This window comes from Salmo trutta, chromosome 20 (genome assembly GCF_901001165.1).
Source record: "Salmo trutta chromosome 20, fSalTru1.1, whole genome shotgun sequence".
Classification (NCBI taxonomy): Eukaryota; Metazoa; Chordata; class Actinopteri; order Salmoniformes; family Salmonidae; genus Salmo; species Salmo trutta.
Window position 1 is genome coordinate 36,126,916 of NC_042976.1, and position 16,756 is coordinate 36,143,671.

The 16,756-nt window shown below is 40.6% G+C and overlaps 1 protein-coding gene across 5 annotated transcripts in view; it reads left to right on the forward strand.

Moving 5' to 3' along the window:
* Positions 1–16,756, forward strand: part of LOC115155962 (rho GTPase-activating protein 6) — a 74,871-nt gene that overhangs the window by 44,131 nt on the left and 13,984 nt on the right. For 4 of the 5 annotated variants that reach the window (XM_029703095.1, XM_029703097.1, XM_029703096.1 and 1 more), the window contains exons 2-7: positions 7,706–7,865; positions 10,078–10,149; positions 11,305–11,573; positions 14,603–14,798; positions 14,995–15,050; positions 15,175–15,325. In XM_029703095.1, coding sequence (XP_029558955.1) covers positions 7,706–7,865; positions 10,078–10,149; positions 11,305–11,573; positions 14,603–14,798; positions 14,995–15,050; positions 15,175–15,325 — 904 coding nt within the window. Of the gene's footprint in view, positions 1–6,966; positions 7,552–7,705; positions 7,866–10,077; positions 10,150–11,304; positions 11,574–14,602; positions 14,799–14,994; positions 15,051–15,174; positions 15,326–16,756 lie in introns of those variants that run through there. The other variant, XM_029703099.1, reaches the window with a different exon arrangement.

Consider the following 16,756-nt stretch of genomic DNA (forward strand, 5'->3'; position numbering starts at 1 on the left):
ACATACTTAACATGATAATGAGCCGTGCCTCCTGAAAATAACCTATGGATTACATTACAGCTGCTTGCTCAACCCATCATGAAAGTGAATGAAAACACAACTGATGGTTAAATTAACACACGCTTGGGTAACCTGAACAACCCAACATGCTGGGTTATTCACTGAACCTGTCAAAATATACTGGTTTGCAAAGTGATGTGTAATTTCTATTGAAATCCAGCAGAGAGGGGATATCCAACCTTCTGCATTTTTTTGTGTCCATGTATGCCGATGACTCAAGTTTTATATTAAGTCCGCAAGCTAGATCCTTGCAATGTCTCACTGAAGATCTAGATAGGTTTCAGTCCAGAGTCCAGAAAAGTGAATTATGATAAGTGTACAACATTACGTATTGGATCTTTAAAAAATAAAACTTTTACATTACCCTGCAGTTTACCTATAAAATGGGCTGACTGTAAAGTAGACATACTTGGTATTCATATCACAAAAGATATCAATGAGCTCTCCACAATGAATTTCAATAGAAAATAGACAAGATCCTGCAACCATGGAGAGGTAAATACCTGTCTATTTATGGACAAATTGCCCTGATTAACTCCTTAGGCATATCTCAGTTTACACACTTACTTATTTTGCTTTATCTGGGATGCTAAACCAGACAAGATAAAGCGTGCCTATCTATATAATGGGTGGGTTGAGATGATTAAATATAAAAGCACTAAACCTCTCTCTAAAAGCTTCATTTATCCAAAAGGTTTACTTGAACCCTAAATGGTTCTCAAGTAGATTACTATAAAAAGCTCATCGATTGTTTAAAAATTGCCTTTTTGCCTTTGTGCAGATTACCATGTCTCATTTTCAATTAATTGAAAATGAAACTTTTTTCAAAGTATCTCTCTTTTTCAAACAAACATTGCAGAGCTGGCTACAATTTCAATTTCATCCCCTGAAAAGATAGAACAAATATTGCAACAAATAGTATGGCTGACCTCAAATGTGCTGGTTGATAAGACCTGTATTTATGAAAAATATGTTTTAAAAGGGTATTTTGTTTTTAAATGATATTGTAAATTGAAATGGTAGACGTATGTCTTTCATGGAGTTATCAGAATTGTATGGGAAGGTCTGCTCAATCCAAGACTACAACCAATTGATTACAGCATTACCCCAAAAATGGAGGAGGCAGGTGGCAGCAGGAGGAGGTAGGAAACTGGTCTGTCTGCCCAATATTTAGGATAAAAACTGTCGGAGGAATAAAAATAGCATAAATAGGAAAGTATACCAATTTCATTTGAGGACCAGGATGTTGACAGCTGTGCCATACAGATTGCAAAATAGTTGGGAAGAGAGTTTTGATGTTCCGATTCCATGGCACAGGGTGTATGAGTTGATATATAAAATGATGCAAGATTCAAGACTTCGTGCTTTTCAGCTAAAGTTATTCTTGCCACCAACAAAATGTTGAATATTTGGAGCATACAATCATCGCAGCTCTGCAGATTTTGTTGTGAGGATACAGAATCAATAGACAATTTTTTTTTGCTATTGCCCTCAGGTAGCCTGTTTCTGTTCTCAGGTTCAGGAATGGCTAAAAATGCATAACATTGATCTGAAATTTACCCTAGAAATAGTATTGTTGGGAGATCTGGAGAGACCGGGTCAGTCAATTACTAATATACTAATGTTCTTAGTAAAAGTATTTATCTTCAACTCGCAATCTGTGGATTCTATTTGATTAGATAGATTCAAATTGTATGTTAAACATCACAGCATAGTTGAAAGATATATGGTGCGTAGAAAACCCGAAGAGGGTGGCCAGCAGAGATAGGTGGGATGGGCAGAGGGTTGGGATGTGGAATTGGAGACAAGTGGGAGTGGAGTTGCTGGGCGGAGGATAGAATGATGGTCAAAGATAAAAACTAAAGTCAAAATAAAACATAACAAAAAGTACATTTGAATGACACCAGTGTTGTTACAGCTAATTCTTGTTTACCTGAAGCTGATGCCGCGCAGGTTTTGTACACATGCATATACACACACTCTCATTCAAATACACACGTGCACATACACGGATACACACATGTAAATAGTGCCATACATGCACTCAAACATATTCAGTTGGCCTTGTTGTTATGATTTCTGTTGTCCTTCATGTCTTGTTTTTTGCATTGTTCTTTTCTCTTTCTCTTTTTTGCATTGTTGTTCATTTTGATGGTTGTTGGTCCATTGGGGAGGACAGGGGTCTTGGGGTTGGGAAATGGAATTGTGTGGGGGGGGGGGGGGGGGGGGGGGGGGATTGTGTGGGGGGGTCTCGGCGCAGCTCTTGGGGAACTGTGGAGGGGGATCTTAGAGGGCTAGTAGCCTGGCGGTTGGGAGCTTGGGCTGGTGGCTGATGGGTCACCGGTTCGGGTCCCCGTTTTTGACCTTGTGGGAGATCTGTCGACGTGCCCTTGAGCAGGGCATTGACCCTGGTTGCTTCTGTGGGTCGTTCTGGACGGGAGTCTGTTAGATTACTAATGTGATGTAGATGTTGAGTGGCTTCACTGCAAGTAGATTGTATGTTTTAAATATTCAATAAGAAAAAATAAGAAAATAATCAATCAAAATAAACATATCTATGTCACTAACAAATACAGTCATGGGTGTTAACTCTACAATTCATTCGAAAGGCAAGGCACTCTGGGAAATAAGTCTTTGCACCAAGCAGTGTGTTAGTTTAACACTGTTCCAGTGTCTATACAGGTCCACACTTTCATAGTTAATTTAAAACTGTCAGTGTTGATTTAACACTGGAGAATTTGGTGTGTGGTTTCTCAGTATATGTAACTTTTTTAAACATATTGTACAGTATCAGGTAATGGTGATAGCTTCTCATTAAAACCTAGTCCACTTACCTTTTCATCTTAATTAGAGTCGGTTGTAAACAAATACCCTGTAATGTTATTTTGTGGACAGACGCTGTTGCCTGTCAAACTCATTCCACGGAGGGCGGAGTGTCTTTAGTTTTTAGTTTTTTCCTTTCAACGAAGATCAATACAAACAGGTGAGGGGAGTTCCTTCCTAATTAGTGATCTTAATTAATCAACCAAGTACAAGGGGGAACGAAAACCTGCATATACTCGGCCATCAGTGGAATGAGTTTAACAAGTACTGTAAAGATACATAAAACTGCAGGGGTGAAAGCAAATAATGTGGTTGCCAAGTTACCACCCAGCCATTTAAAAATATATATTGGAAAGGGTTACAGACTGCTCTACTTTAGAATCTCACTGTATCCCACCCTGGAATGACACCTGCTCATACCTCAACCATTATCACAATCAATTCAATAGGGACATCAATTAGTAGGAACTTATAAGCAGTATTAGGTAGCTTTGTAGACTTTGACCTATTCCCCATTTTTTGACTTTGATTTGGACAAATAATAGAATAGTTAAACATGTGCCTTTCTTTTCCTACCTCTCGTCCAGTTGCAGCAAAACTGTTGACAATCTGCACAGTATTTTTCATGTCTATCCGCACAGGAAACTGTAATGTTGGTTAAGCGGATTGTTTGGTCAGATTTACCGTCCCATTTACACTGTGATCAATCCACATTGTGCAAGTGTGTGATAAAGTGCTGTGATGTATTACTGGGTGTTAATGCCTCCCAGCTGTGGAGGGCATGAGCTGTGTGTGTGTGTGTGTGTGTGTGTGTGTGTGTGTGTGTGTGTGTGTGTGTGTGTGTGTGTGTGTGTGTGTGTGTGTGTGTGTGTGTGTGTGTTTGGCCTTTATTGGTTGGCATGCAGGGCAGGGAGATTAAACACATTCTCTGGCTACAGAATAGATCTTGGCTCCAGTGGACAGAACATGGAGAGAGTCGCAACAGAGCCAGTCTTTTGTTTGTTGATGAGGGAAGGAAGTACACAGTATCAGTCCCCTGTATGACTGTTATAGGTTAGGACTGTGGAAAATTACTCAATGATCCAACACCTTACAAAGGGAGGAACCTTCGCAATGAGCTCGCTGAGGTAGCCCTTATGGATAAACCACATGAATTTCACATGTGGAGTTAATGTGATAACGTTTCAACATGTAAAAGCAACATGTGAGAACATGAAACTACACATGAAAACATTTGAGCACATACATTTTTTTTTTAACATGGCGATGCAAAATTCCAACTTGTGATACCATGAAACTACATGTAACAAGGTTTTTCATATGTAAAACTGCAAATTTGATTTTCACATGTGAATGTTTTTCACATCTGAAAATGCAATTCCACATGTGAGCGTTAGGTTCTAGTACTCCTTGTATACAGTATACTGTCGCTCCATTCTTGTGTATTTAATTTAATTTATCTTGTGTTACTATTGTATTTTATTATTATTTTAAAACTCTGCATCGTTGGGAAGAGTTCCTAAGCAAGCATTTCATGGTAAAGTATACACCAGTTGTATTTGGCGCATGTGACAAATAAAATATGATTTGATTTCGATTTTATAGCTTTGTAAAGACATTTCTCTCCATCACATAATTCTCTCTACATCACATCCAAAGATGTTTTCCCCCTTCATCTGTCACATCTCTTCCTCACCGAACTCAACTGACTGTGTGGGCACAGAGTTTCTAAACCCAGAGGAGCAACATCGCAAGACTTCCGGGAACACTTGCGAAACAGACAAAACGGACTAGGTGTAACAGTGTAGGTTCCGTCCCTCTCTTCGCCCCGACCCGGGCTCGAACCAGGGACCCTTGCACACATCAACAACTGACACCCCACGAAGCATCGTTACCCATCACGCCACAAAAGCCGCGGCCCTTGCAACGCAAGGGGAAACCCTACTTCAAGTCTCAGAGCGAGTGACGTCACTAATTGAAATGCTATTAGCGCGCACCACCGCTAACTAACTAGCCATTTCACATCGGTTACATAGGCAGGGTTTGGGGTTTGAGAAGTCAATGAGATAAGTGACAAATTCTTCCTTAGTTGTTAATTTCATCGAAATCTGAAAGCACAACATAGATTTGAGCCAATGTCTTAAGTACACTGAACAAAAATAGAAACGAAACATGAAACTATTTCTACGATTTTACTGAGTTTATCAGGCTGTTGATTGTGGCCTGTGGAATGTTGTCCCACTTCTCTTAAATGGCTGTGCTAAGTTGCTGGATATTGGCGGGAACTGGAACAGGCTGTCATACATGTGGACCAAGAGCATCCCAAACATGCTCAATGGGTGACATGTCTGGTGAGTATGCAGGCCATGGAAGAACTGGGACATTTTCAGATTCCAGGAATTGCGTACAGATCCTTGCGACATGGGGCCTTGCATTATCATGCTGTAACATGAGGTGATGGCAGTGGATGAATGGCACGACAATGGACCTTAGTATGTCGTTACAGTATCACTGTGCATTCAAATTGCCATCGATAAAATGCAATTTTGTTCACCGCCACCATGTGGAGCAGAACATTAACACCAGCAAACCGCTCACCCACACAACGCCATACACGCTGTCTACCATCTGCCCGGTAGAGTTGAAACTGCGTTTACTCTGTGAAGAGAACACTTCTCCAGCTTGCCAGTGGCCATCGAAGGTGAGCATTTGCCCACTGAAGTCGGCTACGATGCCAAACTGCAGTCAGATCAAGACCCTGGTGAGGACGATGTGCACGCAGATGAGCTTCCCTGAGACGGTTTCTGACAGTTTGTGCAGAAATTCTTTGGTTGTGCAAACCCACAGCTTCTTCAGCTGTCCGGGTGGCTGGTCTCAGACCAGGTGAAGAAGTCGGATGTGGAGGTCCTGGGCTGGCTTGGTTACACGTGGTCTGCGGTTGTGAGGCCAGTTGGATGTACTGCCAAATTCTCTAAAACAAAGTTGGAAGTGGCTTATGGTAGAGAAATTAACATTAAAATCTCTGGAAACAGCTCTGGTGGACATTCCTGCAGTCAGCATGCCTATTGCACGCTCCCTCAAAACCTTTTACATCTGTGGCATTGTGTTGTGTGACAAAACTGCACATTTTAAAGTGGCCTTTTATTGTCCCCAGCACAAGGTGCACCTGTGTAATGATCATGCTGTTTAATCAGCTTCTTGATATGCCACACCTGTCATGTGGAAGGATTAACATGGCAAAGGAGAAATGCTCACTAACAGTGATGTAAACTAATTTGTGCGTAACATTAGAGAGAAATAAGCTTTTTGTGCATATGGAACATTTCTGGGACATGAAACATGGGACCAACAGTTTGCATGTTGCGATTATATTTTTGTTCAGTATAGTTGAACATGTTATTACTCCAACCTCGTGAAGGTGATAAACTGACACGTTTTCATTTTTGTCATCAACAACTTTATATCAAAGGAGGGCTTTTGATTTGACAGCCTGCACATGCGCAGTTGGCGCGAGACAACCATTAGACCCGATGACGTGTTTCTACACGAGGCTTATCTTTATTATGAACTGGGTGGTTCGAGCCCTGAATGCTGATTTGCTGACAGCCATGGTATCAGACTGTATACCATGGGTATGACAAAACATTTATTTGTACTGCTCTAATTACGTTGGTAACTAGTTTATAATAGCAATAAGGCACCTCAGGGTTTTGTGATATATGGCCAATTTTCCCACGGCTAAGGGCTGTGTCCAGGCACTCTGCGTTGCGCTTAAGAACAGCCTTTAGCCGTAGTATATTAGCCATATACCACACCTCCTTGGGCCTTATTGCTTAATTATAGGTCAGTGGCTTATCTAGCCAACGTTGCCTTGACATCACCTGCAAGTATGATTCACAATTTTTATTGGAGAAGCAGTTTCTGCCTTTCTTCGTACTGCCTTTGGTGTGGGCGTGTGCCTCGTCATGAATGCCGTCATTACTGGGTTTAAAGAGACAGAGCACACTTTTCTAAAATAAGATATTGCTACTTCTATGCAAATGTTGCTAATCAGTACAATAAAATAGCTGTACAATGCCATTCTGGGACTTTGGCTAATATGCAATTTTTTGCCATGGTATCGAGTATCGTGTTACTAAACCTGATACCGGTATCGAAGCCAAAATTCTGGTAGCGTGACAACACTATTGTAGATAATGTTTTAAATTCTATTTTTGTTCTTGTGTCTCACTTGTGATGGCTTGTTCTGTTTGTGGAAATGACAAGACTCTGTTTTGATAGATTAGGAACACCAAATCATGATCTAACCCTTCTGCTTTTAGAGTGGTTAGCAAGATTCTGTTTTTACATTCTCTTCCAAAAAATCTACTTTTGGGGAAAGAAGAGCCATCGGTTGTCCGGGAGAGTAGATCATTCATATGAACACAAGCTCTGGTTTATACTTACGCTTGCAGAGTAGAATGAAAGAAGAGTTTGTATGTTACGTATACAGAATGTAGTACAACAGAAACAGAGCTAGAGCTGGACACTCCTCCATCCACCTCCCCCTTCCATTCACTTGACATATACTAGCCTAAATCCAACTGTCTTGTTGACACTTTGGAGGATCTCATCTTTAGTAATGGGAAGTGTCAGATGATTGTTGTGCTTTAGGCATTCAGCTGTCAGGTGAGGCAGAAGTGTCTGGTGGTGTACAAGTGCTTTACTTTTTTCAAAGAGCATGAACAGAAAATAACCTCCAGTGTGACAGATATCTCTGGGGTGTGCGTGTGCGCGTGTGTCTCTTTCCCTCTCTGACATGTGTCTTGTCTCCTCACAACAGGATGACTTCACGTGGAACAGCATGTCAGGGCTGAGCGTGCGCCTGAAGCCAGTGCCCCTCCAGAGCCTCTCAGAGTTGGAGAGAGTCCGCCTGCAGGAAGTGGCCTTCAGCAGGCTGCTCCAGGACTACGACCTGGGTTGCCAGATCACCATCCCCAAAGGTAGTCTACTACTCAGGCCTGGAAGCCATCTAACAGTCAGCCACTATCTCCTGATTCCTCCCTTCAGACTCCCATACAGTGTGCAAAGCTATTTGTTCCCAGGCCCTTGGCGAGAAGTTCTTGTTACAACATGTCTAAATATTACTCAACAGACACTAACACCAAAACAGAATGTAATGTATCATTTCTAGTTAATCCTGTGTGTTTAGTGTTGGTATAAGACAGCAATTTGTAAAACCATTTTTTACCCATTTATTCTGTGTATTCAATTACTTTTTGTATAGAAGAAAGTAATTTGAAAGTACTGTATGTAGCTAGAAGTATATATTTTTCAACAGTCTTGCCGTGGTGTGAGGTTGTCTGTGTTCAACTTCTGGTCTGTTTCTTGTCAGCCGGGCCCTCTCATAGATAGGGTTGCAAAGGGAGGGTAGATTACTGGAAACTTTCAAAGTTTACCAGTAATCTACCACAATTTTGATATCTTTCAGGGATTTTACAGATATATGATCTCAATTTGATCACTCTTTTGTTGCTGAGCAGGAAATGCAAACCTGTAGTGTATTCAACATTTAAACTGGTGTTCGTGAGAGTCTCAGCTTTCCACAGAGGGGTCATATTAGTGTGTAGGCCAAACCGTTCGGACGCTACAGATGTTTTCGTGAGAAGACCGATTTTCAGGATGTCTCATGGTCTGACAAACACCGCTCTAGCTCTGCCACCTTTCACCGCAGAGGCGGCACGGCGATGTCAGCGGATGTGGGGGATTGAGACGCAGCCCATGCAAAGAACCAGATATCTCTAGTTTAAACAGACAGATTTTGATGGGGATTTTTGTATTATGTTAATTAGATTTCCACGGGGGCACGGAAATTGTAGGCCAAGGGTTAAAAAGGCTTCTAAAGTTTGTCATTTCCACTATAAAATGCCAGACTTGATTTGCCCTAAAGAAAAATATATCAACCCTACAAAAAATGTCCATTACTTATAATTTGATTTGATTTATTAGGCTCCCAATTAGCTGACGCCAATGGTGACGGCTAGTCTTACTGGGGTCTGACACATAACGTAAAAGACATAACAGACAAAATAACTTACAATTTACATAGATTTTTAAATATTAATATGTAGTGTGTGTGTGTGCATCTATCAGTTACATATACATGTCAGTACATACACACAACAAGTAGGTCACATGGGGGAGCGGCGTTGTGCCGTGAGGTGTTGCTGCAGGATTATTTTCCTTCTGTAGCAAACTGGCTCAAATGAAGATCCTAACACCGTATGTAATATATCACAATACAATCTAGTGGCTCATATGAGTACTTGAGAGGATCCCAGGGGTCTGTAATAGTCCTCTGTGTGGCCTTATCACATGTGGTCTTATCACATGATTATGAAATAAAAAAATGGAATGAAAAATGTAAACCATGTGTTTAATAAAAGTTTCAGCATGAAATAAACTTTTTTTCCTTCTTTGTTTTTACAAGCTTAAATCTGTATTTGTATTTGTTGTCAATGTTTTGGTGACAAACTGATGGCGGTTGTGAAAAAACACAATAGTTGGAAGAGTTAATTGAAAACAATACCATAGTTGCTAAGATTTTTTTTCTCATTCATTTGGCTATTTTCTCTTGAACCTGTGATCTATCTACTAGAAACACATGGACAATATGAACACAGATATAATAAATGAACACTATATTTTTACATTTTTACAGTTATTGAAGTATAAATTACCAAAGTTACGATAGATTTTCTGTTAATTACCAGAATTACTGAAGATTCTGGTAACTTTGGCAAATGACCAGTAGCTTTGCAACCCTAGCAAGAAAAATAAACTGTTGTAAAAACACATTAAATGTCATTTGAAAAGTAGCAGACTTTAAAATCACCCTGTCTACATATGGATTGAGTTAGGTAAGACGGGACAGTAAAGACAGGCATGTTTTTGTGTGGAAAGTCACGTATGACCTCCATAGTGCTATTGAAAGAAGACTATTAATTAGGATTCACATACCACATTTTAAATATGACATGATTTATGCTTGGCTTGTCTGTTTAAGGAGATTTTGAAGCCTCTTTCAAATTGTGACGAGAACATTGGTATATGGAAATGTAATATTGAGTCATGAAGTGACATGTTACAAGTATGGTAATATCTGGTAGAATGTTAGGAAGTCTTGCGTAACATCTGTGTTCTTTCTTTTCTTAGATGGTCAAAAGCATAAGAATTCGCTCAGGAGGAAGTTGGATTCATTGGCCAAAGAGAAGAGTAAAGAAAAAGGTACTTTCCAACCCAGTGAAGATTAACATGGCTCCTTTCAGTTCAAGGCTGTGGGATAGTCACTGAGTCCTGTATGCCTTTCCCACTGGAAAAAAAAACTGGTTCAATCAATGTTGTTTCCACGTAAATTTCAATATGGAAAACTGATTGGAGTCATCGACGTAAAGGAATTGTATCTCTTTTTCACCCAACTCTTAACCTAAACCCAATGACAGAGTGACATTTTTTTTTGATTTCACATTATGTAAATGTCATGTTCACATTATGTGAATTCACAAATGTAAATCAAAACTAGACATTCAACTGACTTCTGTTCCCAGTGGGTTGTTGTTGTCCAGCTGGGCTCTGTTTTCTCACACACTGGCCTGGCCAGCCGTTGACAGTGGAAAACTGACTCTTTGATCCATTTCACTGGAGTTCACTGGAGCAGGCATTCTCAGCTGTTTCTACCTGCCGAGCTCTCAGGGAAAATATACAGTAGAAGGGGCCGCTTCAATAATTCCACTGCCGACTGCTGCCCTGCCCCGCAACAATGTTCATTCACAGGAATGTGAGTTCTCTCTGTCGGCTGGGCGGTCAAGGAAATAACAAAAACAATCTTGAGAGGTGGCTCAGTCATCACAGCCTATCCTCGGGCATGGCCAACCCTATCCCACTCTCACTCTCTTTTCCTTTTCTCTCCCTGTGTTTAAAGAGAAAAATCCCTAACTGTGCGTCCCCTGACAGGATAGTGAATACATAGTGGGGATATTGTTTAGGTTAAACACTACATTTCCCCAAGAACCTATAGTGTTGTTATTTTTTTCAATTAGAGTTCCTATGGGAAATTTAAAGAACGCAAAAAAGGAGGCATGGTTTATAGCCATGCAGGCTTTTTGGCAAGTACAGTTACAGTAGATGTTACTTCATACTCCCCAGAAGGTAGATGTTGCTTAGTTTTCCCCTTCCAAATGGCTCATTCATCCCCCCTCTTCTCCCCTGTAACTATTCCCCAGGTCGTTGCTGTAAATGACAATGTGTTCTCAGTCAACTTACCTGGTAAAGTAAGGGTTAAATAAAATAAAATACTTTGAAGCAAGTGTATGGATTTATGATTGAATTGAAGCTAATGATGAAGATTAACTTTCCTTTTTCTGTCCCTCCCCCACACCACAGAGTCTATGCCCCAGGCATTTGGTATAACGCTATCGCAGGTGATCTCTAACGACCGTGCCCAGAAGCAGCGTCAGGAGCTCCAAACCCAGCGAGAGGAGCACCGTGACGCCAGTGACCTGGTGTCCTCCCTCTTGCACCTCACCTCCCGGAGAAGCACTAAGGACAAGGAGCTGTCCAGCAGCAACTCCTCCCTGAGCTCCAACTCCGAAACTCCCAATGAGTCCCCTTTGCCCAACATGCCCGAGGCCCCACCACGCACACGCAGGAGGGTAGGTTTTACATGTGTGGGCTGTTCTCACAAACCCACATCAGGAGCCTGAATGTATTCTGTTACACACCCAGATATGCAGGTTCTGCCCTAGCCCTTTGGGGGCCCTAAGTAAGATTTGGTTTAGGGGCCCACCGACCTTGCTGGCAAAACATTTTAGTGGCCCACTGTTTTTATTTTACCTTTATTTAACTAGGCAAGTCAGTTAAGAACAAATCCTTATTTACAATGACGGCCTAGGAACAGTGGGTTAACTGCCTTGTTCAGGGGCAGAACAACAGATTTTTACCTTGTCAGCTCGGGGATTTGATCTTGCAACCTTTCGGTTACTAGTCCAACGCTCTAACCACAAGGCTACACTGTTGATGGCAGACAGAAAAATGTGTATGTTTTTAAAGTACATTTTCAGCAATTCTACACATTTTGCCATGGGGCATAGAGACAATGTTGCTGTTTTAAAGCACGTTTTCTGCAATTCTACTCATTTTGCCATAGAGCGGAGAATAAAATGTGCAGTTTTACAGCCAATTTCCTGAAATTCTACACATTTTCCATGACTTATGCCATAATAAGATATACTATGAGAGTGACAAACAACATTTATGTAAGCCCCCTGGAGGTCAGGGTCCCTGCGTCCCTGGTTAGTAATTCGGCCAGGATTAGTACAAATTAAGATAGCTGGCTAGCAGGGTTGGGCTCAATTCAGAATTTTGGAATTCAGTCTCATTCAACCCATGAGTGGCAATCCGAATTGATTTGGCCACACCCGATGTAGAATCAGAATTTTTGTTTGATTGACAGGAAGTACAATTTAATGCAGTGCAATTCAAAGAAATTCCACTCAGTCATAGAACATGGGAGTTTCCTTGAACTCTTCCAGATACCAAAGAATATATCACTTTTCTCTGAAAACAATGTTCATATACTCTTTTAATCTTAGTGCTTAGAATAGCCTATTATATTTCCACCAACCATTTAATTTGTTTGGCTTCTTTTTGAAGGCCTCACGGTCAATTTCAGGTTTAAACTAATACGTTCTGGGAAATGTGGTGTTTTCCCCATATTGAACAAAATGTATGTGATTAATGAAATATAATAACCACAACTTATAAAATAATAACTTTTTATTTCATGTAAAAAAAAAATGCAACAATATTTGATATGCACGTATTTAACAAAATGTTTGATGTTTTATTTACAAAACATTAGGAACACCTTCCTAATATTGAGTTGAACCCCCTTTTGCCCTCAGAACAACCTCAATTAATTGCGTTCCACAGGGATGCTGGCCCATGTTGACTCCAATGCTTTCCACAGTTGTGTCAAGTTGGCTGGATGTATTTGGGTGGTGGACCATTCTTTATACACAAGGGAAATTGTTGAGAGTGAAAAACCCAGCAGCGTTATAGTTCTTGGCACACTCAAACCTGTGCGCCTGGCACCTACTACCATACCCCGTTCAAAGGAACATAAATATTTTGTCTTGCATTCACCCTCTGAATGGCACACATACACAATCCATGTCTCAATTGTCTCAAGGCTTAAAAATCCTTCTTTATCCTGTCTCCTCCCCTTCATCTACACAGACTGAAGTGGATTTAACAGGTGACATCAATAAGGTTTCATCGCTTTAACCTGGATTCACCTGGTTAGTCTATGTCATGGACAGAGCAGGTAGTCCTAAAATTTTGTACACTGAGTGTATATTTGTATATAATACACCTAATACAGAATAGAAAAGGCATTTGAATTCAATTCTATTTACTTTAATACAATTTGAAAAGCAATTCTGTATCCAGTTTACTACTTCAATTCAAATTCAAGAATTTAATTGGAATTTATGAGGCTTACAACTTGAGGGGCAAAGGTAGAAATACTATTGGCCATCCTCCCACTTCACTTCACTATGCTTTCCACTGTATATAATCCATCATTCTATGTCATGCACTTGATGCTATGCTTGCCGCAGTATGCTATCCATCATCTCTCCATATGTTGGTACTGTTCTCACTCCAAGGGTTGTAACCAAAATTATTTTCCAATCGTTTTGTTCTAAACAGAACCCCCAAAAATGTTTTGTTCCATTCCACTGTTCCGACCAGCAAAATAAAGTTCTGAACCGGTTAAAATCTTTTAGGCCCACAGAATTATACCTACAAAGGAGCAGCTTTTCTGAAAGAACTTTGAATGTTGTTGAACTTCAGAGAGATGGCTTAACTAACGTTGGACCAGAGCTAGTCCTTGATCATGACTCTCAGTTCCATTACATTACAAATAATGCCGCCTAGAGTTTTCGAGAGCTAGACCAAAGCTAGCTGACAAGCTAGCTAACTAACAAGCTTGTGTGTGCAGAGCAGCACCAAAATTAAAATAAAATCACATCTTACCTTTTGGTAGTTAATAAATCCAATGTGAAACGTGATAAGGATACTATAGTTAACTAGCTTTGAAAAAGTTCATAATTGTTCTCTAATAAAAATCTCTCTCCCTAATTTCTGAATCAGGCATGTAACTTCAGAAGACTATGTATGCTTCAGAGGGAGGGGTGGGGCAGGTAGCCTACACCCAGCATCTGTCATTTTGTCTTTGATTGACATGCTTCAGTTATATTTTTAGGATGAAATTTTAAAAGTTCTAAATGTCATCCTGAAATATAGCTGAAGCATTTAAAATGTCATCCTGAAATATAGCTGAAACATGTCAATCAAAGACAAAATGACAGATGCTGGCAAGTGGAAAAGATTTTCAGCTGGCAGGCAGGCAGACACTAGAATAAGTTTCTGAGTGACAGTGAGGGCTTTACATAGGCACTTTGTAGCGTTTTTTGTGGGACTGGAAAACAATGCCTAGAACGTTAAAGAACGTTATTAACCGGTTCCTATGCTTTCAAAATAATGGTTCAGTTCCGGAACAGTATAGATCCCTTTCGTTCTCTGTTCTGGTTCTGCTCCTCGAAAATCTCGAAAATCTCTGTTCGCTGAACCGGTTCCAACCCCTGACTCAACCCTTTGTCTGTGTGTATCTGGCAAGGGAGGAGTGTCTGTGGATTGCATCACTGACCTGGATGACAACCAGTCTCGTCTGCTGGAGACCCTGCAGCTGTCCCTGCCAGCCGAGACACCCAGCAACAAGAAGAAGCAGAGGGACAAGAATCTCAGCCTTAACCACATCTTTCGACAGGTGCCCAGGGTAGTGGAGAGCTGCTGCCTGCACCTGGAGAAACATGGTACATATACTGCAGTCGTTCTCACGCATATTGTGCCCCAATTCAGAGTTGAGATAAGTCAGGCAACTCAGACTTTCATGTAAATCATTCACTGAAGACGATATGATTTGTAGAGGATTTAATCGTGACTGGATTTATCTACAGCCTTTCCCTGTTGTTACAGCAAATTTGTCCTCTATTTCGCCATTTAATTTAGGTCTACAGACTGTTGGCATTTTCCGTGTAGGGAGCTCAAAGAAGAGGGTACGGCAGGTAAGGTTTCACTGGAAAATGCTGATTGACAAGTAGATGAGTGCGCATTAAACACACTATGATATTCGTAGTATGTTTCTAGTGTTAAACTGTGGTGGATGTTGTGTCGTGTTGTTGTCTTCAGCTGAGAGAGGAATGTGACCAGGGTGTGGAGATGCAACTGGATGAGGAGCACAGTGTCCATGAGGTGGCCGCGCTGCTCAAGGAGTTCCTGAGGGACATGTCTGATCCCCTACTGACCAGGGAGCTCTACACCGCCTTCATCAACACCATGTGTGAGGAACACACACACACACCCTTGCCTGGCTACACATCACATACTCACATGTTGCTAAACCCACACTACAAACCTCATACCGCAATAACACACAATCTCACCGCCACACTTCACATAGCCTTCATCAACACCATGTGTGAACCTTGTATTTTATTTCTATTTTTGCACTGTCTCTATGCACACTCACAGGAACCTACACAGTCAAGCACACTGACACTCTAACACACACATAACATGCACACACATTTATACTGACTCTACACGCACGCACACACAATCACATACAATCATAATTTACACTGCTGCTACTCTGTTTATCATATCCTGATGCCTAATCACCTTACCCATATATATATATATATATATATATATATATATATATATATATATATATATATATATATATATATATATAAGTAGGTGAGATAATGTGATGTATACTGAATTAACATATTTCTCCTATGCAGTCATCAACATTCTTATATATCCCAGCCCACTTATGAATTGCTTACATCCATGCCAGCCGTAGTATCGGATCATGCTCTCATCCACTGACAGCCATTCCTGAAATGGCATGACTTTGTATGACTGATTGAGCTCAGAGAAGATGGGCCTAACCTTAAAAAATGTGTCGTCAGTGATCTTTGTGTTGTCAACCACATGAACTGGTCATCATCACTGATAACGTTGTTCCTGTCATGATATGTTTGTGATAGGTTAAGCATATGCATTCAACAGCCTGGCTGGTAAATGGCCTGTCTCCCCCTCATATCTGACAAATCACAATCACTGAGGTCAGCATCTCTCAGCTTTCTCATTTTGAGGGATAACTGCAATGTTGCATGCCTTGTCTGGGCGGTCACCTAGATCCAACATATCCAGAACTTGACTCAAAGTGAAACTAAAAGAAAGAACAGAGTAGAAAGTTAGGTAGAACAAGAACTATGTATGTGTATCAGTATGTGTATACCTAGATGTGTTATCCCGCCGGTCACTATTGTTGCTGTCAACATGTTTACTCATTCTATGACCACACTGATCCAAGTTGAGTAATTGTAAATGCATATATCAATACTAGACATCTTAAAGATGATGTGTACCAAAAATCTTTGTCCTATCTTTATGTTAACATACTTTACTAACCTTTTGTTTGGGAGCTTTGATGCAGCCATCCTCTTCTCATGGTGCAACCAGGAAGTAAACAGCTCTGGTCATGTGACGATTTACACTAAACATGTGACACTGCACATATTTCATTGAGACCCTTTATCATGTCAATATTTGCTAGAAATGCATTGATACATCATTCAGTAACATTTTTAGAGCCTTATAACTGAAAACGTTTTTTACGGTCACTATTGTGACTGATGGGATTAAATAGGTTAAAACTTGAACAGCCCACGCTGGCCCCATATCCCACATTCATGTA